The sequence below is a fragment of the Ischnura elegans genome, chromosome 1 (genome assembly GCF_921293095.1).
Source record: "Ischnura elegans chromosome 1, ioIscEleg1.1, whole genome shotgun sequence".
NCBI lineage: Eukaryota > Metazoa > Arthropoda > Insecta > Odonata > Coenagrionidae > Ischnura > Ischnura elegans.
The window spans coordinates 106109741-106135250 of NC_060246.1; the positions used below are offsets into that span (position 1 = coordinate 106109741).

The 25510-nt window shown below is 36.9% G+C and overlaps 1 protein-coding gene across 1 annotated transcript in view; it reads right to left on the reverse strand.

Annotated features, from left to right (window-relative positions):
- The window catches only part of LOC124167627 (vacuolar protein sorting-associated protein 13B), a 104655-nt gene extending 81236 nt beyond the window's left edge, over positions 1-23419 (reverse strand). Inside the window, exons 1-10 of the mRNA XM_046545610.1 lie at positions 23257-23419; positions 22875-22982; positions 22621-22798; positions 22450-22507; positions 22027-22208; positions 16787-16884; positions 14624-15026; positions 7568-7713; positions 4969-5253; positions 2756-2894 (exon numbers count right to left, since the gene is read on the reverse strand). Of these exons, the coding sequence (XP_046401566.1) occupies positions 2756-2894; positions 4969-5253; positions 7568-7713; positions 14624-15026; positions 16787-16884; positions 22027-22208; positions 22450-22507; positions 22621-22798; positions 22875-22952 (1567 nt within the window). The 5' untranslated portion in view covers positions 22953-22982; positions 23257-23419. The remainder of the gene's footprint in view (positions 1-2755; positions 2895-4968; positions 5254-7567; positions 7714-14623; positions 15027-16786; positions 16885-22026; positions 22209-22449; positions 22508-22620; positions 22799-22874; positions 22983-23256) is intronic.
- Between the last annotated feature and the right edge of the window lie 2091 nt (positions 23420-25510).

A 25510-nucleotide genomic window follows, 5' to 3' on the forward strand; every position in this document is an offset into this window, starting at 1 on the left:
ACTTTTCGCCAGCCGCCATTCACTTCAAATTCAAGCAGCTTTCAGATGAGATGACTCTCTGCAATGCCGTATGCTGCGCCGTAAATGGCGGCCAGCGGAAAATCGTTTCATCTGAAAGTGGTCTTACGATTGAATTATGCACATGTGCAGTAATTCTTCGACATACGAGCAAGATGCGTTCCCAAGGCTTGTTTCAAGTTGATAAACCTATGCAAGCCATCAAAAATTGAGGTTATTCTGTAGAATGTAACAATTTAAGCTACATCTCAGAATACAGAATATATTTTGAACTGACTCACAAGTTACAACAAATTAACGGATGATGTTGTCAGTAATTGGCAGAGTTTCACTATTGATCCTGATGCTATGCAATATGCAAACTGTGCTCCAAGCATATTTTGTGTGGCCCTTCAAAATCAATATCGACCACTACTGTTTTCGGTGAACACCTGTTCAGTACTGCAGGCAATATTTCTGCCACAGAAAGAACAGATTAGACAGATAGGGTAAAAATGCTGAATTTTTTTAATCACAACCTGGAGAGAGAACCATTGGCTGCCTGATGTAATGTAACATATTGGTTGATCATGCATTCTTTTACAACATGGTATTTAAAGTTTTTTACTTGGTAAATAAAATTATGGAGATGATCTTATATTTTTTTACAGAGCTTTCCTGCTAATTTACATCTTTAATGAAATTGTTTTCATTCACTTACTTTTGTTAATTTAAATTTGTCATTAATTCAGATAATAAGAGTTCACCCTTGGAACCAAGTATCGAGAACCGAGAACCGATGAGGGAGAACCAGACCGGTACCGAAAACAAAAAAAAATTTAAGAACAGACTCATCCTTAGAATTAACCACCAAAAATTTGCAGCAAAGGCTATCAAATATTTTTTTTTAAACATTGTAATGTACTTTTTCACTGTGTTGGAATATTTTTTTACGATAGGACAAGTACTGTGGTCATTACTTCGCTTAAAAAGGATATAATGAAAGAAATTTAGCTTTTACAAAAAATTGGCCTCCGATGATAATAATAATAATAAAAATAATAATACATTTATTTGTCCAGTGATTTGCACAATACAAATATAGGACAGGTCATCCCTCAAATAAAATATAGGTTAAAGGAAAAAAGCAAATATCTTTAAAAAATGCGAAATATTTAGTTTTTTTTAGATATTAATAATTATTTTTAACAAAGGCACTGGTCCTAACAACATATGAAAAAATGAGAACCATTTGAATTTATACATTAGCTCGTGTTTTATTCAACTAGCTTAATATTCTCCATGAAATTCTAGTTGTAGTTACAATTTCTAACCAGCTTTTTGTTCTATTCATGAGTAGGAAGACGCAACATCATGGATTTCTACAGCATGAATTGAAAATCAGGAATTTTGCTTAAGAAATAATAAGTGGAAAATAAAATTAATTTCCAAGTGATAAGATGATTTCATGAAAATCATGGCGTGAATTTCAATATAACACAGAGACATACACAAGTTTTCGATACTAAGGTGATGCTCTAACTATTCATCACCCAGACGTGGCATATCTTGCATTCTCACTTGTAGTTGATTAAAAATACTGATAGAAAACTCATTAGTTTGTGGTGGGATCTACGCCCAGCTCTGGCACAGGGCCAATCACCTGCTGAATTCTAAAATTACTCATTCTGCTTCTAGTTAAAGATATATGTACCTTGAAATTTTATGGTTCTATCACCCGTAGTTTTGGCTATGAATTGATGACTCAGTCGGTCAGTACTGACTCCTTTATACATACTAAAGATTAGCAATAAATTTAAATTAAGCGCTTGATGAAAAATTAACTTTGGAGCATTAACAGAAAAAAACTAATGCATACTCAACACTATACAACATTCTTCTACAGAACTAACAACAAATCCCTGCACAGATGGCATTGAAATTGAATTGAATTGTATCTTAGCCACAATAAAGTCTTTTACGGTGTTAACTTCACAATTTCATATTATATCCCTGTTGTTTTTTTGTTGAGATATGTGTTCCTCCATGATTCACGGTAGGTGCTAACAAAACTCAGATGAAAAGTGCCTGAAAAATAGAACTACATAAAACACTGCACATTCCAAAGTTTCACACTAACTTTCTTGTTAATTTAAAATCAACCAAACCAAAAGCTAATTCCACCACCTCGCGCACTAATTTCTTATTTCAACGCCACCATTGATGAATGGATACTGGAATATTACACTAAGCTCTACTTACGCATAATTTATTGCTAAGTTTTCCTATAATCTACTGTTAACCTAAATGGTAATCTTTTTGAAACTTAAGTTATCCTCACAAGATTCACATATCAAACTTCACCTTTCCTTAATATGATATACTATGAGCCAAAGTTCAGTTCAGCAAATATCTTACTTGAACCCACCCATGTTGATCTTCCATGCAACATACTGCTATACTTTCCCTCCTCAACTTATCTTTCCTATCCATTGGTACTTTTCTTCCTCTGGTTCCAAAAGACCACACAATTTCATTTGATACATTGAAAATTCACTCAAAAAAATATTTTTTATCACTTGTGGCCTTGTTAAAAACATAAAACACTAATTTTTAAAATCAATCAAAAACTTTTTCTAAAAAAATGTAAGGGCAACCTATAAGGTTGATGGTGGCATCATGCCAACTAGTAGAACTGATAGGCAATTAGTAGGACATAAGGCAATTGACAAAGGGCCAAAATTAAAATTAAACTTACCTGTGACAGTTTCCAGATGGCAGACTCGCGAGCAGTTATAAGGCTTAAAAACACCAGAATTTTCAAGGCATTTATCATCAAATAGTGAGCCTTGGTCATAATTTTCTAGCTCACCACCAGCATAAATAAAGAAGGATTCCTAGAAAATAAACATCTTTCATCAGAATTGGCCAGTTCACTTTGGTTTGGGTCCACCTGGCTACCTGCACAATCTTCCACTCTTTAAGTCTTAACCCTTTTGAGATGGTGGATTTCTCGCCTTAGCATGGCTGCTGTACTGAGCCCTGAGAGATTCTTCCGTCCTCTCAGTACGGAGCGTTTTTGCCAGACATTCGTTAAGAAGGGTGTTGCGGATAATCACACTCTCTCAGCACCAACCTTTTTCGACCCTTCCTAGCGGGGACTCCGCATTATCTCGGACTCCAAGGGTAGCTGGGCTCCCTCATTTCAGGGTTTATAACCTACCTACCAGCAGCATTTATTCGCAGTCAATCATGCTTTGCTTATAAGAATTAGCTATATGGATAATTGCTGCTCGAACATAAATTGCAGACTGAATCGAATTCCTCGTTTTATTCTGAGAATTGTCAAATTTTGAACAAAGCTCTAACGTCAATTTTAATGCATTTAATGCAGCAACAAATTGCCTAAATCGAAAGATTATTACTCCTGGAGGACGAATTTCAGGCTTTTAGATTTTTAAATGATGATATCTATTTTTCACGATCAAATGACAAGTGAAAATTTTCAAGTACGTGAAAATGCAATGGCTAAGTATGAATGCTGGGAAAAGCCCTTGTGACATCATTCTGGTTCCCACTGTCACCGTGTGAGGTGACCTTGGGGCAAGGATGTGTGCGCCGTTGCAATGCAGGCTGTTAGCATGTAGCAGAGTACCCTGCTAGTAGGTAGTGCTTGGCTTCAATAAGGATTATTAATACCTTATCAAAAGTAGGAAACTTTCCGACCACAGGCAGTTTTAATACGTGATTATTAAGAGATGTTTCCCTGAGCTCTGTGCCTCATGCATGCATTGGTAATCTCAGACGATGTAAAACTCTTATCTACTCGTATAGAAACTAGGTCCCTGTGACGTCACTTACAAGGGGAGACCACGAAACTTGCTCCTCCTTTTTCAATGCCGTATTTTTTATGGCCTTCGGAATGGTGAACACATCCCTGAACTAGTAATGGTTCCGTTGAATGGCCTTGACAGATATTTTTGCAATGAGAAAGCTTTAGCCTCTGCCATCATATCCCCACGGATAATTAAACCATGCATTAAGTAAGAGTGGACACTGTCAGAGTGCACTGTTTTTAGTGTGGTGGCAGTGGTAGTTGGTCTTACAAGGAGACATCATGAGATTGATGTTTGGGATCTGAATGCCAACGTTCTTTTCTGAAACTATACAAGTAATGTGGAAAAAATGTCACGGCTATCTTTCCCATAGGGCCAGGTTCAAGAGATATTAACAAGTAAAGATTTGGCACACCATGATTTCCCCTAAGTAAGCACAATTCTTCAGCAAGCGCCATGGCTGAGTGACTAGAGGCACACACATGGTGATATCTGCAATGAATATTCCGGGTTTGAGTCTCGATGGAGTCAAAATTTTTTCTTTCTTATAATTTTAGAAATCACTGTTAAAACACATCATCATTTATTTAATTCAATTACATTAGTTTGTTTCTACTTTTTCATAGTACATACTTTATAGATTTCCAATGCCACTTGGCCACAGTGCTAACTGAAGATCTGCGCTCACTCGAAGGAAGTCGTTGTGTGCCAAACCTTTACTAATGAATTTCACCCGGGCCTAAGAGAAAGAACGCAGTGACATTTTTTCTACATTACCTATGAAGTTTCAGTAAAGAACATCGGCATTCAGATCCCGTACATCGATCTCACAATGTCCCCTTGTTAGTTTCCAACTCATAAAAATATCAGTAGCAGTTTTGTTGGATAGATGTTCCATATGTGTCGTTTAGTCAAGATCCTCTGTTGAGTGAAGACCTATGAATTTAACTGAACAAGAACGTTGAATAGCGTAGTTGTTAAAAGCTAAAAATATTCAATGCAGCAGTGATTCTCATACATGCCACTCTGAATCATTTTGTATAGTAGCTCTGATTGATTTGGTTCAACAAACCAAGAGTAACTTTCAGATAAATTAAACTCAAGAAATTTAAGCTAACTAAAACACAAAAAATACCTCTTTATCCTTGATGGGATCCTCAGAAAAATCCTCAGTGCTGTCCAGGCTTCCATCTCTAGTACCACATGGACAAAGTCCTCCAACAGGTTTCACTAGTACTCTACTTGCTCCCATACGCATGTTGAACATTGTCCTTGCACCTTCATCATCCTTCCCTTGAGCACCTAGTTTTAAAAGCTGTGCAGATACTCCTTGCAATACAACAGCAGCAAAAGGTTTCGTGCATGGTCTGACAACTTTTGATGGACCATAATATGAATCTTGCTGGCCACGATCAATAATCTGCAATAACAGAAAAAAGGCTGGTCATGCTTGAAATATGCATGTGCAAAACTTCTCAAATGTGACCAAGGCTTATTTTGCAGTTGAAAGAGGTGAAACAAGGTTACAGCACCTTTTTTTAGAGAATAGAATTTTTCTTATTCAGAGGGTGGCAGTTACCATAGCAAGGTCACTGGGTGCATTGCATATTTTGCACTAATACAAATTATAACTTTGTGTAATTAAAATCAGAATTAATTAATGCATGAGCCTATGACGGCAAACAGATGATGAATGGGCTGAAAAAATATGGAAGTTCTTATGATGGCTGATTTCTGATCTCTTCGTGCATTTGCCAGAGTAGTAATGTTACACAAAACAATTTTGATGGTACATAATTGAGTCCATGTACTAATTCGAGTGATTATTTACATGCATGAGTAACGATAGTTTTTAAGTTTCAATACTATTTCCTAGTTGCCACTGGTTAAGAATATAAGTACATTTCTAAAACAGTTCATTAAAATGCATCCATCATTTAGATACAACCTCTATTTTAATAGAATGAAAATGATCAACAGGGTCCTTATTGAGTTAATGTTCTCAGTAAGGATAAGTGCACAATGAATATGATACTGCAATAGTTTTCATACAGGAGAGAGAAATTGAATGACATGGCAATAATATATATATATTCAATTTGATGGTACTTTGAAAATGACACTTTTACATGCACCACTTTTTAAAAACAAATTCATCAAATGAAACAGGCAATTTTCCAAATATAATGAGACAGATTTTAATGCATAGTAACATCATTATCATTTACATGTAAAACAAAACCTTAACATAGGGTACAGCAACAAAACAACATTAAAACCTGAGTTCATTTAAATAAAGCAGTCAAATCTAAGTAGCAAAACTAGCATGCAGTGCAAAAGACAATCAGAAATAACATAACTTGAAGTGGAGTTAGATGGAATGTTCTAGAAGTTGTTACCCCATTCATAAAAAGCAGCATGAGTAGACAAATATTTACTGTGATTAAACCTGCAAATTTGGTCAAATAATCTGTCCAATTCAGTAAACAATTTTGCCACATTCTTTTTCGTCATAAAAAATCAAAATTTTCTCAGAAAAAAATTGCTGAAAAACATTTAGTACATTGATTCACAGCGAAAATAGTTTAAAAGAATATACCTAAATGAAAATTAAATTTTTTGCATGATATGACGAAAATATAAAAGCTCTTTCTTTTTAACAAAAATAATGCACAGCAGCAAAAAGTATTACCACAGAGCCTGAATGGGCTAAGTAGAGGGTAATCTTTCACATAGGAGATGGCATATATGCACTGGCAATGTTTCATACAACTGAGGTTGAAGTTTAGAAGCAAGATTCAGCAGCATCAAATATTGTCTCATCAAGCTGATTCTTGCAATGGTTTGTTTACTAAAACAGTGGAACCTCAATCTATCATTCCCACATTGACCATTTTCCTACATTTATTGTTTGCCGTTCCTGGTCCCAAATTAAGTTACATACAGATGATGCAATTTTTTCCAACTTCTATCGTTCCCTAAAGTATCGTTTCCCCTCATTGATCATTTGAAGATCAAAGCCCCGATGAATTATTTTCCTGCATTAAGGATGGAAAAAAATTCTTAAATTTTTTTGGTTTTTGGTACTGGTCCGGTTCTCCCCATTCGGTTCTCGGCTCTCTATACTCGGTTCCAAGAATGAACTCTTATTATCCGAATTAATGGCAAATTTAAATGAACAACCACAAGGAGTGAATGAAAATAATTTCACTAATGATGTAAATAAGAAAGCTCTGTAAAAAACTTAAGGTTCTCCGTAATTTTATTTGCAAAGTAAAAAAAGTTTAAATAACATGTTGTAAACGATTGCATAATCAACCAATATGTCACATTACATCAGGCAGCTACTGGTTCTTTCTCAAATATCCATGTAAACAGCTGAATTCCTGTATGAATCCTTTAAACAATATCACAATTACAAACCAAAATCCTGTGTTTCCTGCTACATAGGCAACCCATTCAAACATTCTCGGATTAATCGTTTTCTCACATTCATCGTTTCTTTCATCCATTCCCTTAAAAAACAATAGATCAAAGTTCCATTGTATGACTAAACAAAAAAATTCACTCGCACTTCAAACTTATTTGCGCCACCCTACTGTTTGGAGAATATGTAGTTGATAGGGATTATCAGGCAGTTGTAAATCTTACCAGCCTTACACCTCACAACGGATGTTGTGAGCCATAAAGCCATTATTACATCAAGAGTTAAGGACTATGAAGCACCAGTCTACCTTCAATTCAAGAGACAACTTCTTCACATAAAGGCCAAAATCCCATATCTGCGGCTGGAAATGAAGAGTTTCATCACTAAACCATTCCTCTGATGTGCTGGGGAAGAAATTGGTAAAATATTCAGACCATCCCATTTTAGTTGAATCTGCAAAAGAAGAGAGGGGGTCAAATGTAATACATTAAGTATGTACATACTTTCAAATAAAAAATATTTTTACAATAAACTGTGGAGGAAATACGTAAAATTTTCAGACCCTCCCATTTTGGCTGAATCCACAAGAAAACAGAGAGGATCAAGTTTAAAACATTATGTTTGTACTTTAAAATAATAAAAAAATATGTTCATACATGATAGAAAGTAAAAGATCTGATTATTTTTACTCTATGAGTTTTCATTTCTTAAATTTTCTATATTTAATTTAAATGTTTTAGATTTGTTTTCAGATGAGAGTAATTCTGGTTGCAAAGAGGTTATTGATGAAGGGAAGGTTGATTGTTGGATGGATGGCATTGGGGAATAGAGGAGATAGGCTGATGTTACAAAGCTTGAGGTGTTTTAAGGTTATACATAATCAATTTTTTAGTCACTGTATACTGTGAATACAAAAAAGAGATTCTAAAGCAATACAATCAAAGAACAGGGTAACCTGTGGCCCACAAATTTATGGCAATTACTACATAAGTAATACTTCACCTTTGAAGAATTTATTTCAATCGAAACTTGAACATTACAAAAACTTTGATGATATACCAACAGCTTTAATATTGATTTATTATTTAATTATATGTAATTATATTATAATATCTCATGTCAATATAACAATTGCATCCCATACAGATATTCCATATTGATCACCTGGTTGGTAAGTATTAAACAATTATAATCCATTTTGAAATCCTAATCTTTCTTTCACAGCTTCATTCAAATTTTATTCCTTATTTCTATCCGCTATCATTTCTTCAGTCAGAGATTATTGTGAGGACTTAAAAAGAATTTTGCTCAACTTTGGATGAAGAGAACCATGCTGTGAACTATTTTAAACACTAAATATTGTGTATATCCAAGTCATTAAAGCAATGGCAATATTCCTTTCAGAAGACTGCAAAGGTATTATTGACATGATTGTTGTTTTAGAGGGAAATTGTTACCCCTACGTCCATCAGGTGCATGAACATTTGCAGCACCACCTTCGATCTCTGCCATCTGCCAGCAGTGGGATATTTGGTGATAAAACGATTGAATGGACGCCAAAAATAGAAAATTCTGGTAAAAGGCTATACTTACACATATTTAAGAAAAAATCAAAGCTGTTTCACGTCTTTGCCACTCAAAGTTGAGCAGGCTTATGCTTGAAGATAGGGAAAAAGCATTCAGGATCAATATGAGCACTTTGTTTGACACACGTAATGCTACATCAAACAACCTGGATAAAACTTTAAGTACCATTGCAGCAAAAGTGCCAATTTTATCACGTGTTTCGATGAAAGAGCTGTGCAAGGCATATGGGGCATTTCAAGCCCAGATATCCAAGCAGAGGAGGGGGAGAGGGAAATTGTTACCCCTACGTCCATCAGGTGCATGAACATTTGCAGCATCACCTTCGATCGCTGCCATCTGCCAGCAGTGGGATATTTGGTGGTAAAACGATTGAATGAACGTCAAAAATAGAAAATTCTGGTAAAAGGCTGAACACACATCTGCCGGAGTCTGCTAAGGTAGATACAATCACTGTCCTCCTGGGCCTTGAAGGGAAATCATTTAAATTTTGCTGAAGCTAGTGTACAAGCTCTTTCAATTCCAGCTGCAAATGTAGAATGTGAAAGAGCCTTTTCTAAATATGGAAATGTTTTGACTAGAGATGGGTCGGTTCCGGTACCCGGTTCTCGGTACTGCCGGTTCTTGGCCTGTGGAATCGGCATCCATAACCGATTGCTTTAAGTCGGTCCTTTGGAACCGGCTCAGAGCGATGGCGAGGGTGTGAATTTGGAGCCTAAAGCTGAAATGGTTAACAGCGTATTCAAGGTCAAAAGGAGAAGGAAAAAATTACAAACGCATGTATGTATTACTTTCCGATTGCATGGTGTCCACATTTTTATTCTTTTGGGAGTTGCTCGCAAACACGCGCATTTAAGGGTTCCTCAGTTAGTCACTCTCGCCAACATTGTAGGTAACACACCCATCGCCACGGTTGCTTTAAAACGAGCTGACTTTTCACCTGCCACCATCTACGGCTTTGCACCGTTCTTTCAACTTACAATAGCTATGTCAAACAAGTAAAATATATCCATGAGAATAAAATAAAATTGTGTGGAAATTTACCATTTTATTTTATTTTCATGGATATAAAACATTTCCACCAGATATCGCTGGACACTGTGAAGTAAAATATACTTTTGGTTACCTAATTTAGCAAGTAAATACATAATAAAAGGCCTTCTGCCAATTGTATTTCATGTGCCTACATTACGTATAAGTCATCCAGCGTACAATACGTAACAACTTATAACTAATACAGCTGCCCGACTCGACAGTTCTTCCGGCACCATTTTGAACTCGTGCCTTGATCATGCCCGGGAGTATGCTCACAAATATGGCAACCACTCACTAGTGATCGGGTGGTGAGCGGTTGTATCCAGGGGGAGAGCGGTGGTTCACTCACCAACCGCTCAGTGAGCAGAGCTCCCCCTGGATGCACCCAATAACTATGTTAAACGAGCCGAATCACATCATTAATGGCAAGGTGCCCATTTCAATCCGGCAATACAGACAATGCTAGATTGAGGCCGCTTTCAGACAATAAGACTATTCGACGGACGCCGTTCACGTGAAATTCAGGCAGCTTTCAGATGAGACCACTCTCTGCAATGCCGTGTGCCGTGCCATGAACAGCTACCGGCAGAAAATCGTTTCGTCTGAAAGTGGTCTTACGATTGAATCATGTACATATACTGTAATTCTTCGATATACAAGCAAGATGCGTTCCGAGAGCTTATTTGTAGGTTAATAAACCTATGTAAGGCATCAAAAAGTGTGGTTATCCTGCAGAATGCAATGCTGCATTACAATTTTGCGTTAGCTCACGGCTGCTCAGTTTATTTACAGTGTAGCAGTACCGGCGTGTTGAGCAGTTTATTGCTGAGGTTATAAGAACTGTGACAGTGGAGCTTGCGGATAAGTTTTCAATTAACATAACAATTTAAGCTACATCCCAGAATACAGAATATATTGACTGACTCACAAGTTTAAACAAATTAATGGATGATGCCGTCAGAAGTTGGGGGAGTTTCACTATTGATCCTGATGCTATGCAATATGCTAACTGTGAGTACGTATGGCTACCATATATGAATAGGCTTCAATTCAATACATCTAAATGTCATGTGTTATCTATATCAAGGAAAGCTGATCATGTTCAATTTGATTATAACATGAGTGGAATTAAATTAGAAAGAGTGACATCCCATAAGGACCTCGGGGTGATCTTCACTAGTACCCTAAGTTTTACTAAACATGTAGAGGAAATGGTGTCTTCCTCAATGAGGAGCTTAGGGTACGTAATAAGGTCAACAAAATGCTTTAAAAATAAAAAACCCATGATAGTTCTGTACATAGCTCTTGTCAGGAGCAGGGGCCGTATTCTGTAACTCCAAACCGATCGGTGCGGCACCGATTCGTCGGGTGCGACGTCACACCGACTCCCGGTAAGAAGTCGTGCGATTCTGTACGAACCCGGTCGGTGCGGCACCGACGAGAGGACGGGAGATCGTCGGTAGCAGTACCGACAGCAAAGAGGTGTCGGTACGGCCACCGACTAGTGGGTTTCATGAATTCCCCGGTGCGCATTGTACGTTTTATTTTGTTTTTACCTCATCACTGAGTAAATAATGAGGTTTTCTCCAATGTTATCTTTTTCTGCCCCTTCGAATACGCCTCTATAATTCACTGTGTCATCATCTATATTAATTACCTTGACAGAAATATAAGATAATGGTTAATAAAAATGAGGTTTGCTAACATATAATGACTTTCTCTCATTTATGTTACCGCACTTTCACTCGCTTGTAATAGGCTTTATTTCTCTCTATCATCATTTACTTGCTCCTTTGACATAAAAAAGATATTTTTGATTAAATATGAGTTTTGCCGCAATGTTATCACTTTATATCACTCTGAATAGGCGACTGTTATTTCACTCAATCATCAATTTGGCGTTTCTCTCGGCATAGAAATAAGATCTTTTTATTTAAGTATGAAGTTTGCCACAACGGTATCAGTTTCTTTCATTTTTAATGGGCAACTATATTTCATTTCATCGTCAGCCATTGATTCCCTTGACGATAAAAGAAGATATTTGTTAATAAGTATGAGGTTTACCGCAATATTATCATTTTCTCTCACTTGGAATGCGCAACTAATACATATGTATTTCACCCAATCACAATTTATTTACTTCCTCGTCATTACACTTCTTTTAATTGCACCCAGCTCCATATTTTTATAACAATTTCCTAACTTGTTCCTCTAATATTACATTTGCATTTGAATCCTACGTTCACGTTCCTATTTTCGCCTGCTACGGTGCCGATGGCATAACCTTCCGTTGATAACATTTATACGGAACTTACTTAATGACAACTATATTACCAAATCATGAATAAATAGCATTATACGGAACCAATATTTAAAAAAAGAAACTACGATCTCAAGGGTAGTTTCAATAATTCATTCCAGCAACAACAATCTCCATCACATACAAACTTTATTGTGATGTTGTAATATTGTTTCCTTCGATTCTGTAGGTACAGCAATACTACCACACATTATATAAGCATTGTTAACAACTTATCCAATATCGTTTATCTTAATCTAGCAATAAGTCGTAATTTCCGCAAATAAAAAGATTGAGAATGACGACAACAAACTGTGCCAATGAGTCTTCACTTGTTTTTACCCTTCTTTCATTGGTGGAGACACGTGAAACTTCGGATATATTCGGATTTTCCCTGTTTGGGAAGGAAGGGGAACCGTACCCACTGGTTTGAAACCGACGACCTTACAGAATCGCTGAAAGTGTCGTCGTCGGTGCGGAATCCGTTGTCGGTACGGTTTGATGTCCAGTCGGTGGGCTTGAAAGGGAAACCGACCGGTGCGGCACCGACGAAATACAGAATACGGCCCCAGGTTGGAGTACTGCAGTGTAGTGTGGTCTCCATACAGTAAGAGATATATTGAAGCTATTGAGAAGGTTCAAAAACGTTTTTTGAGAGCTGTATATGTGAAAGAATATGGGATTTATCCTGTGATGGATAACCATGTACCATCAAATAAATTGTCACTAATGTATGACTTACAGAGACTTGAAAATAGGAGGCACTTGTGTGAGTGACTCCCAAATGTTAGAGATGATAGACTTTTATGTTCCCAAAGTGTGTAGCAGGAATAATAGACTGTTTCAGATAAAGGGAGTTAACACCAAGTATGGTGAAAATTCACCTCTAAGCAGAATGTGCAAGAGGTATAATAGACATTCCAGGGAACAGGACATATTTGGACCAAGGTCAAAATAAATCGACTATGTGAAGGCCTGCTGTAAATAATGGTTTCTGAACTTAAAATTTTTCTTTAAACTGTAGTAATACTGGGTACATTTATGGTTTGTCCTGTTATTGATGTTGATTGTTGGATAAACTAAAATAAATAAATAATATCATTATTCTTCAAAAGGAAATTTTTTTAATAACTTTTGTTTTGAACTAAATTTATTTTCGCTTCAGGGGGGGGGGGGGCAGTTGCCCCCAACTGGGTATGCCATCAACATCGACTACACTACTATTTTCAGTGAATGCCTGTTCAGTACTGCAGGCAATATTTCCACCAAAAAAGAATAAATAAGGTAAAAATGTTGAATTTTTAGAATCAAAACCTGAGGGAAGAACCAGTGGCCACCTGATGTAATGTGACATATTGGACTATCTTTAGCATTCTTTAAGAACGTGGTATTTAAACTTTTCTACTTGGCAAATAAAATTATGGAGATGATATTAAGTTTTTTTTACAGAGCTTTCCTGCTAATTTTCACTCACTTCTTATTATTTTCATTCACTTCTTGTGGTTGTTCATTTAAAAGTCCTATTAATTCAGATAATAAGAGGTCATCCTAGGAACCGAGTATCGCGAACCAAGAACCAATGGGGGAGAACCAGACTGGTGCCGGGAACCAAAAAAATTTAAGAACCGACTCATCCTTAGTTTTAACAGATTTGAGGGCATGCATAAAACCAGAAAACCCAGAAGTGATGTTGGAAGCACAGTTTAATCAGAAAAAATAGGTACACAATATTATTTTGAGTTAATAGGTAAATTCATCAGTTTTATGTAATGCAGTTGCTTAGTTAAGTTTGAAGTTTTCATTATTATTTTCCTGTTGAAGTCTTTACATAAGCATCAATACCTTGCACTACCTGGTAATCAGTATTTCCCACATGGATATAAGTTGTTTGAGTGCATTTGTATCAATAAAGTTTATTTTTATTCTCGGAAAAGGTTGTTTAATTCAACGATTTTTTTTACCACCTTTATCCCAAAATGGATGATTTTACCGAATTCATACACTTATTTTTGGTCCATGTTCATACCAATAAATGAACCTTTTATACATCCATAAATCCGGAGCCCTAAGCATTAGCTTTAAGTGGAAGCCAATTGCAGTGAGTACAGCATGTACTAGTAAGAATAGAGTTATAATGAGAAATGAAGGTAATTTTCACTCAATTTTAGGAGTTGCTTTTAAGATAAAAAAAGATCCATTAGCCAAAAAACCTTCCACCTCAGACGAATTACCATTCTACCCCACATTTCAACATCATTGCATGGAATTTCTAGAATGCTTCAGAAAAATGTGGTAACCAGAAGGTTGGGGCTAAGTACAAAGGTCCTTATGAACTCCTGTCGACCAAAATCCACAGGAATTTGCTTTAAATATGTACATACTAAAGTGCTTAAAGTATGCATCAAAGAAAATTTCTGAACCTAATGAACTTATCACATCACTGACCTGTGATGCCACGCTCCTCATGTTCAGCACGAGGTGTTGTTGCATTTTGTGGGGGCACTGAAGTGCCACTTTTTTCAGAAGTTGAGGATGCAAATCCAGCTCCATCATCTGTGCCTGAGTCAGTTGTTTTAGGTATTTCTCCTTTAGCTAGTGCCCTGCTGAGTTCACAGAGCCGAAAGAACATAGGAAGCTGCTCTTCATTGAGTTGGAAATCAAGGATTTGAGTAGCACAAACATCCAACCGGATCACAAGAAATTTCTCTTCATTATCTTCACTGGGCCAAATGCCTTCATTTGCTTTACTAGCATGTAAATCGGAAACACTACAAGGATTTCCATCAGGCTGACTTCGCTGATATGTAAGCAAACGGAACTCAAGGGAAGAGCGATATAAAACTGGTTCCTGTAAAAAAAGCAAATTTAAACAATAGCCACCAAAAAATATGAACTAACCAATCCTTAATGGGAATCCTACTCATTGGGATGAATTCCACATTTTCTCACATCTAAATTAACAATAACAACATGTTTTACGCCCCCCCCCCCTTTTCTCACCCACTGACCTTTTTCAGCCTACCTGCTTCAAAGTTCCCAGTTTCTGGAGGTCAACTGTTGCATGAATCACCTATTAGCCCAAAAGGTGTCTAACAATGAATTTTGGCAATTGGTATTATGTCTGCCTTGCAAAGACTATGAAAAGATTCAGTCTAGCACTATAATTCACGGACTAGTCAAAAAAACTCTACCACTTGCAATGAAAGGTCATTCATCGAATCGTACAAATAAAATCTCTTCACTGATAGTTTACTGGTAATGAGTTCCTCGTTCTTCACTAGTAACATTTTGGTAGGCAACTAACTGCAAGTCTTTTTAACTTTAAATGACGCAAAATCTACATCGCATAAGTAGATATGACAATTGGTATGCCAATTAACATAGTTGTTTTATTACTATATATTTGACATGAAATTCACACACATAAAATAAGCTGAGTGCTACAAATCATTTCAATCTGAAACTAGGGACTAAATAAACAGCGGAAAACATCAATGATAAAATATTTATAAAAATTCAAAATAATGTTAATTCCATGATAATGATGGAATATATATTTAAAATTTTAGACATGGGTAATGCAAATTTTACCAGAAAATTTAAGCGAAAGCCTACTCAATCTGTTCACTCAATCATTTGCTGAATGTTTAGGATGAAATACATACACAGACCTCCAAAATTTCTAAAAACTCATAGCAGAATAAGGTAAAGAAGCATAGGCCATAGTGCATGGCACAAGCAGCTTATGGTTATGGGTTTTGAAGCGGGGCTGAATGGAAAAGGTACATGAGTGCACTTCACTACACTAAATTAAAGGTAAACTACACAACCGGAAAAAGTGTGCTTTTAAGCTTCAATGTCCACAACGTCAGTTCTGTTCACAGATATCTCGACGAGAGTAAACTCCATTTTCGGTGAGACGTGGGTGACAGCATAGTTAAGAATTTTAAGGAAGAATACTTAGTTGGGTCTTTTATATCTTGTCTTACTGACATGCATATGATTGAATTTCTCAGGTACAAGGGGTATGTAGTTTGAAAATTCCCAGTTGTTTGAGAACTACACAGGACAAAACTTTGGAAGATGGATATTGTCAAGCAGTTCCTAAGCTGGCCACATTCAGATGCTAATGAGTTTTGCAATAATTTTTTCATCACTGTGCAGCTATGAATTCGTAATGATTACGCTCAATCTTCATTTCCTGACATTTATGAAGCTTGAAGGTATTGGGCAAATTTCAAGCATAGTCTACCAAAGCAAGAAAAAGAAGTGTCACATTATCAAGAAAGCGAGACTAAATTTGATGCACCAACTTGTGATCTGCCTACGGCCCACTATGGTAATGACTAACAACAGTGGTAAAAAATAAACCAATCAGATGCAAATTGGAATTGAACAAGAGGCCACCTAAATCACAGTCAGACACTTGACTATGAGCAACTAGTATGGATGGTGAGATAATAGAGTTTCATTCATATTGCATTGTTAATAATTTTTCAACCTCTAAGTAGCAAAGAAAAATCAAATATAATAAATTACACAAAAACTTAAAACCATCAGACTAAATCTGTTTGTTTCACTAACTTTAAAACAAATAAAAAGACTTACATGATACGCTTCGATTTTTCCTGATGCATTTCTTTTATCCAGGCAAACAGTAAGATCAGAGACAGATATTTTCTTCCTAAGCACTGGTTCTGTAATCTCTGAAAAGAATAAGTGAATGAGAATTTACACATTTTGACTGATACTTCATAGGTTCAAAATCAAATGTAACTAATCATTTATTCTCATTTTTTTGGACTTTGTGAAGTTATTCACATATTGAAAACATTGATATAGAAATAAAATTTTGCACCTATTTACACATTTAAAAAAAGATGTTATACCTGCGTGGCTAGTTTTTTTACCCACAATTTATCTCTGCACTGAGGTTGACATTTCTCTACCTTCACTTGTAATTGCTAAAAACATGTAGATCATATGATCTTGGTGAAAAGATGATTTAAATGCCAAGAGTAGCCCATATGTTTGATTTCCCAAACACCATATGAAAATCCTTTTGCTCCAAATCCTTTCATTTCCATTAGGTATAAAATTCACCTCCATAATCTTCTTCCATGTTACACTATTTTATCAGCTTATCAAAATACATATGGCAATTTGATTGTCCTTTTCATGGTTCAGGATGCATGTCAATTACAAGAGTGTTGCTGTTTTGGATATTTCTCATGCACTCTTATATGACTTAACCATTTCAGCCATCATTTCAAAATTTATTAAATAAGTTAAAACATTACCAACCCAATCCTTTAACTGCTACAACATACATGGAATTAACAGGATAAAGGGGATTTTGAGTACTCATCAAATGGTAAGTTTAATGCCCAGTGGTACTTTTTGAACTCGGTATGCTCACGGACAACAGAGAGAGGTGAGCAAAATTTATTTCAATTGTATTTTAGATACAAAATACAAATTACTCTGGTAAATTGTTTTTGAAATGCTAAATACATACTTTCTTCAAACACATAATACAACTCATTATTGTATTGTGAAAATTAAAAATTTCAATTCCACAAATTAAAGTTCATTAATATTAACCACATTCATATAAAATATAATGCAGAAACTAATTAATTCCACATGAATTTATGGAAAATGAATCATATTTTGTCGTTGCATTGCAAAATCAGATTTATTCATCTAAAGGAAATTACCAATCCAGATAAAAAATAATTAAGTTTTAAGGAAAAGGAGGAGATGCATAATGATGATGAGATGATTAACACATTCAATGCGGGCCCGATTTTCATGAATGTTGTCAGAATCAGCCGATAATATAAGTAAGAAAAATAGAGAGGTTTTCGTGCCATAACTTCCATTCAAATACTGCTATTTGCAAAACGGCGCACATGGGTCGAAAGAGGGAAGCTTGCTGAAGGCTATGCACACAATCGGAAGACTCAGAAGAGGATATTAGTCACGTGCGGAGGCGGAGAAAGGGCTCCTGGCCTAACCGGCAGAGCATGTCAATTGACATGCTTCCGCCCCGCGTACTTAAACCTGTTATTCATTTGATGCGTGATATGAGTGCGTAAGAAATTTTCAAAAATTGAAAAATTGGTTATGCCTCAAAAAAGGCTCTCTATCACTGAACACATTCAGCTCAGAGCACATCAATTGACGTGCTCTGTGTCTCGGCTTGGGTGGGACCACATCAATTGACGTGCCATGCTGAATGTGTTATGTGACAGAGCCTTTTTTGAGGCATAAACAATGTTTCAATTGTGTCATTTTTTAGTGTACCCCCCCCCCCCAAAATTTCTGGTACCATCGTGCAAAGGATTTTCGCTCAAAGGCCCTTAGACTCAAAGGCTTGGAGACTCCAAGTCTCGGAACTCTTGTCTCCAAAACTCTGCCCTCGGAAATCTGCTAACCGAATCTGCCAACCGAATCAGCCAACCGAACCAGCCAAACCTGGAGATCAAGACTTATATAGGTAGAACGGCGGAGGTACGGTGCTGAGGTACAAGTATGCAGTTTGGAATGAGAAGTACTACCATTGTCCTATCACAATTCTCTCTCCCTCCAACACCTCACCCCACTATGTCTCTCCCCTCCATGAATTCCAATGAATTGCCTCTATCAGTCATCACCCGACTTGGTGATGTTTCCAACCCAGAAGATTGAGGGGAAAATTCCCGCCTGTGCACGGTTCACCCCTCCCACCCAGGCTGGGATGACGGACGTTTTGCAGTGGTGCCAGTCAACAGGGGTACCTTCAGTGCAGATTCGCAGCTGATTGAACATCGCCCTATTACCCCTCCACTCCTTAGCAAAATCCTCCCCCTCCACCCAGACACGTCTCTGAGTATGCAAGCCCTCTCTTTTGCTCGGGTGCTTGTGGTGGACGGATGGCGAGACTGACATGGGTGATTTTAGCAAAATTATACAGCTTGTACTTAGTTTGGTAATGTTTCCTATGAGATAATTAGTTATCATTGTTGTTTTCTGTAATAATTCTGATTTAGAATATTTCTACTTCTAATAGATATTGATTGAAAATAACTCGTAAATATTTTGACAATTGTTTCTTGAGTGCTGATTTCTTGTTTATGGAGTCTTTCCCTGAACCAGCTTGTGACCGACGATTGGAGTTCCCTATGTTTGGGGCTTACGCGCACAATCTCCAAGATTTAACGACGTAACGCCACACAATTTTTGAAAATTTCTTACGCACTCATATCATGCATCAAATGAATAACAGGTTTAAGGTATGTTCCTGCAGGACACATTTTCATGCAAAGACTGATTCATGGACATGGAAGTGGAATACTGGAAAGAAAAATGGTTACAATGAAAATTGCCATTCAATACTCCAATACAACACTTTCAGTATATCGATAGTACAGCACTTTTTTGGCACATTCCCTTGTGGCCAAAGATTTGGCCATGAAGACAGTGGAGATGCACTTTGTGTTGAAGCTACTGATGGTGGAGCAAAAGCAACTTTACGTTGAAGTCTCAAAGAACATGCTGGAATCAAAAATAGTGACCTGGACTCCATGAACACCAAAATCAAAAATACTGACTGCTTTCTTTGATGCCAGTGGAATGGTACATCATCATTTCACACCGTAGGGTCAAACAATAACGGAAGAGTATACAGGTATGTCCTCCATTGCCTGATGTGGTACAGCATAAGATCTCAACAACCGGTCAATAGGATATTGGTGCCTCCAACACCACAATTCTCCATTACATATTACAGCCACCTCCCAATTATCCCGCTGTGGTTTATCTGTGTTGCGGATTATCCGTGCATGAGTTTACACAGTGACAGTTCAGTTCCCGAAATCTCGCAGTGGATTTGCAGCATCCACGCAAAAACTGAATTCTTTTTCGAACCATGCAAATTTCTTTTCAGAATCCGCAATCTTGCAGCCACGGATGCATGGTTTTCGGAAACCAGGTATTATGTGGAGCAGTAGAAATAAGAGTACAATCACGTTATCGCCCCCAAATATGTCGCGGTTAGGAAAAGAAAGCTACCTGAAATAATGGACAATGTGCGTAAATAATAGTAAATTTTGAAAATTATATAAAATTAAAGTGAAAGTTTGGATTATCCGTGTTTTCCGATTATTCGTGCCACCTCTCTCCATCATTAGCCTCAATAATCGGGAGTTTGCTGTACTTACAATTGATTAAGCTTTTTTTTTTGCAAAAAACCTGATTTCTGTCACACAATATTACATTTGATTTTAGCTGAGTACTTTGTGTTGTCACTATAGATTTCATGTCCATTGTAAGGCACATTCCCAGGAGTTTCTCTTACAGGTCCTGTAAATGCACCCTGCAATGGCCATAAAAGGCAGAGTAATATAGCAAAATACATAGGTAGAACTGAAAATTTTAGAGCGAGACAGATCCTGCTGCGGAAACTTACGCACCCAATTCATCTGACTCCTGCATTTCAACATACTCCTTACTCTCCTAAAAAGGCTCCTGCCATGCCTGGGTATGACCCAAACTCAAGAGATCAAGGAAATAAATAGGATTTCAGGCATGAGACAACATTATGGCTGCAATGACAGCCAAGCTAAACTCAATTCCAAAAGAGCCTTTCTTGGAATGCTTCCGATAATAGCAGCACCGCTGGGAGAACCGTGTAGAGTTCCAAGGGCACTACTTCTGAGGTTGATTGGGTTTCCAGCCTTCCATACAAACCACTTTTTTTCCTGGCCAAATTTTGGATAGTATTCTACCAGATCTCCGACATACTTTTTTTACTTCATTTATCCCTTTGTGTGTATAGATTTTTGTCTTGGCTGGAAAGTGAACATCAGAATATTTACATGGGAATGAATTCATAGGTGCAAAATTCCTGGGCCTCAAAAATAACAATGAGGAGAGGTGGAGAAATTGCAACTTGGCAATTTCTTCACCTCCTTTTTTGTAGGATTCCCAAAAAGTAGCTATGGACCATTACTGACTTAAACCATAAAATTCCAAATGTGACTGTATACACACAGTTGTAGTGATCTGGAAATGCAAGATTTCCATTTTCCTAAATATCCTTAAATGAGTTGTTTTGTGACGTCTTAGTATAGCCAGCCATGTCAAACTATACCATATTTGAGCCTTTCACTTTGGAGAACAGGTTACCAACCTTTCTTTTCCCCTTCCTCTTCGTCGAAAACATCCTAGTTTCACCTTTCCTGTATAATGGCACGGTGGAGACGTTAGGTCACTACTCACTCGTTAGTCACTGGTCATCAGTCATCACCTGACAATGGTCACTCGTCAGTAGTCAAGTCACAATGCAGTAGTCAGGAGTCAATGCTCGGGCCATTCGGGATGCTACCGCTCTCTACCATTACTAGCAGCTCCTCTCCTTCCCGAGACATTGGTAATATCTTAAATTTTGGCTATTCTAGACACACAATGTCATTACTTGATATTTTTTCATTGAATTAATTTGCAATTGGGATTTTAAATTGAAATACACTTTGGGCATAAAACTTGAATGACCTTGCTTGTGATTCTACTTGCTTCCCGACACCAAGGGTGAGAAGCTTCACATACGTCCCACAACGAAACTTCGGTATGGTACGGCCTATCCAGTTGCCTTACACATGTACTTGTACACTCACCAGAGCTTCAGGCTTCTGAGAAGATAATTGAGACTCTTCTACAAGTGAGTTGCTACAGTTTTTGAACAAGTATCATAACAAAGGTCTACTGGGTTAACCATTGAGAATTTTGGTGAAGTGATCACAGCATTTAAAATCTTAGGCAGACAACATCTTCATCCCCAAAAGCTCTTGAATGCATGAACTAACCTGAGAAAGTAGGATTCCAATGTTGATCTACTGCCTGAAACGTCAGATTCTTCACATGCATAGAAAGTACTATATCCTCCTCGATGTATTTGACACTCAAGTTATTGCACACCACCGTTATATTATTTAAAATTTTGCTTACAAGACCCTGAATATAACTTGGGTGGTTCTCTGTATCTTGCCTAAAAAAGAATAGGCACATGAATATTTTCAGCTGTTCAACATTATAGACATTTAAATGATTAATAAAGTTTAAAAGAATTTCATATTTTGTAATGCACTTACAGGAAACGAAAGGTTTTGAAATTTTTTTTTTTTCAAAGTTCTGTAATCAGGCAACTGTTGATAGAGCATATTGCAAGGCAACACTAAGGTGTCGGTGATCACTTATGAATGAAACGTAGCTTACAATAAAATGTTTACCTTTTCCTTGGATGCTGTGCCACAGATGGTTCACCACTTCGTAGTTTCAAAATGCACTCTGCAAATTAGTAAAATAAAAAAGATAAAATCTATGAAGATGTAAAAAAATATAATGAATTACCTCTTTGTTGGCAAAAAAATATGATTTAAGGTTAAGTTTCTAGTACCAACCGATGGTGTTCAGGGTTACTACCACAGGCTCCCATGTGAGTCTCGTCCAAGGAACATGAATTAAAAGTTCATAAATTTGACCACTGACGAGGCTGAATGGTACTTTGAAATCTTCTTCCAGCACTTCTGGACGGAGTTCTAAATTGTTAAAAGTTGCGTCTCCTTCCCATAGTGAAACCTGAAAAAAAATAATTTTAATTACTTGCCTAAATCACAAAATTGACGCTGGCCGAGGCTTTAAAATTCTAACATACCTGCCAGTCTTTGGGTTGGAAGTTTTTGATATACCGGTCTACGTAGCCTAACAAAATAGGTGTAATAAACTGATTCATACTGAACTTTGTAAGCTAAAAAGCTTCACTCTGGAAAAAAATTGTTGAAAATTTTTTTCACGAGCTAATTTCATCTAGCACAGCCAAATATCATTCTTGTACCGCACCACAGGCTTCCAGTCAACGAAGATAATTTACGTCTACAGTGCTTATCAATCATACAGTAAAAGCGGATGAGGTAAGACAGTCGAAAAATATTTTTAGCTAAGGAGTTTTGGTAAATATAATGACGACTTTTTCAACAATACTACGCAGAAATGGATGGTAAAATATTTGCAAGAGATGAAGCAATGAAGATACCCACCAAACAGCCATTTTCCAAATAATTCAACACATTTTATCTGACATTCACTGATGAAAATGAACTCTTATTGATTTGAGCACAATGACATTTTTGCTTGACAACTTCTGCATCACAAATCAATCAACATTCCATCAAAGTACCTATTCCCTCCTATCCATTTACCAGCTCCCAATTCCAAAGTACGCACGATGATATTCATATTTGTTTACAATCAATTTTCGATGTTCGTCTGTATTTCCGGTAATGACGGGACACGGAGGGGGGATGTACCCAAGGGGACTCTCAAAATGTAATATTCGTGAATATACCGTAATATACTACCAGCCACGCCGCATTCCAACCTCCTTGTTCGGAAACCATTCTCATTTTCGAACCGTGATGGAAACATAATAGATAGACAAGTAGTGATAAACTATATGAATGTTATCTTGAAGGGTGCTACCACGGTGTTAATGGGTAATACCCTGTGGTAATACCATTGCCTCCTTTAATACGAATCACGAATAGTATTAAAAGAGGCCGTTGTAACACGTATCGGGCGTTATTGCTCGTAATGAAGTTGCTCTTAGTAATAAAAAAGATGTGCTCCCAAAATTTCGAATACATTGAAAGTGAAGAATGGGGTTAGAGGTTACGGGATGGGGAGCATTCGTATGGGAGTGGCGTCGTGAGGCTGAAGCATTATTTGTGTATTAATATGTATGTTCCTGGTCAGAAGGTTGTGAAGAAAAAGTTGACTTAAAAAAAATTAGAGAAAGGGGTGAAGGATTAGCGAGGAACAGGCCAACTAAAACCATTTTCTGAACAAAAATTGTTTACTTTTGCCTCTACTGCCTTATTTGCCACCTGTTCTTCTTAATACCTCAACAACTAGCAGTGTTAATGCATTCCCTAAATAATTCCAAGAAAGAAACACTACCAGTCTTAAGCATTTTGTCACCAATATTGATTGACATTTGATGATGGCACACTATAATAATTAGCAGTGGAGATTAAAGTTCATGAGTGGTTGCTTAGTAATACATTGGAAAAAAGGGTGATAGAATTCCCTGATGCACATCCCCCTTCTACTATCATGCTGTAGCTGTGCTTGCTTACTGGCAGTCGTAAGGGAAGGAAACAGGCAGTTTGACCTGTGCAGTGAGTGTAATTTGCAGTCAGCAGAATTTGGACGGAATTTTAGAGATGTGAAGTAGCGCACCACAGCCATGCAGTTGATCTCATCACATATGTAGATTTTATCTATTATGAATTCAATATTATTTTTGCTGTTTCCACCACAGAAAAGGAATTTAAATCACTCTTTCAAATTGATTTTCAACTAAAAGAAAATGGAAACACTAAAAATATCTCTTCACATCAATGTAATCACCCCACAATGAGGGGGTAAGACACCTTAAAATCTTAAACCTTAATTACCGCACCATTAATCAATCAAATTAGGAGTGTGTTTCCCTACCTCACCTTAAATCAAGATACAACTATTCAATTCAGATGCTGTTGAAATTCAGGAGCAGAAAATAAGAAGGATGTAATGGACAAAGAGTATTCACTGTCACAGACAGGACCTAGCAGTGATTCCATCATACATGGACGAGGGAACTCCACTGAAAAGAATCATGCCGTCTTGCAGTTGATGAAATTTTTTGATAAGTTTAATGCTGACTTCTTATGGCATTAGCTTTAACCATATCATCCCTAAGGTATTATTAGTAGGTGCAGTTCAACTCTATAGAGGCCCTTCTCATAGATCCATATTTTACAGACCAGACTGAGGTGCATGTAGGTTCACCATCTTGAGAAAATTTCTAATTACTAAGATATTTCTAAAAACTGTTATTCTACAATGATTCACAAAGAATTTTCCCCGACTTTTTCTATCAAGCCACCAATTAAGCTCAAAAATCACATGTAAATATAACAAATAATGGAAGATACCTCACCAACCCAATCAAACAACCGCCCCTTAACCCCTTCCACTTAAACTTGTTTTCTGAATATCATACTCCTATCCTCCATTTATTTTTTTCGTGGTTCTTTTTAAATGGAATGGTAGCTAATGAAATAATATTTCGTAGTTTTTAATCAACCTGGAACATTGATATAAAAAGTGGTTATTATTTCATATTGTTCACCAATGAATCCTCTTCCCATAAGGACCACGAGAACACAGCCATCGCTACTCGTATAAAATCATTTTATTCCTTCCAATGCATAATATTTCATGAAATATTAGTTCTTAATGTACTATGGA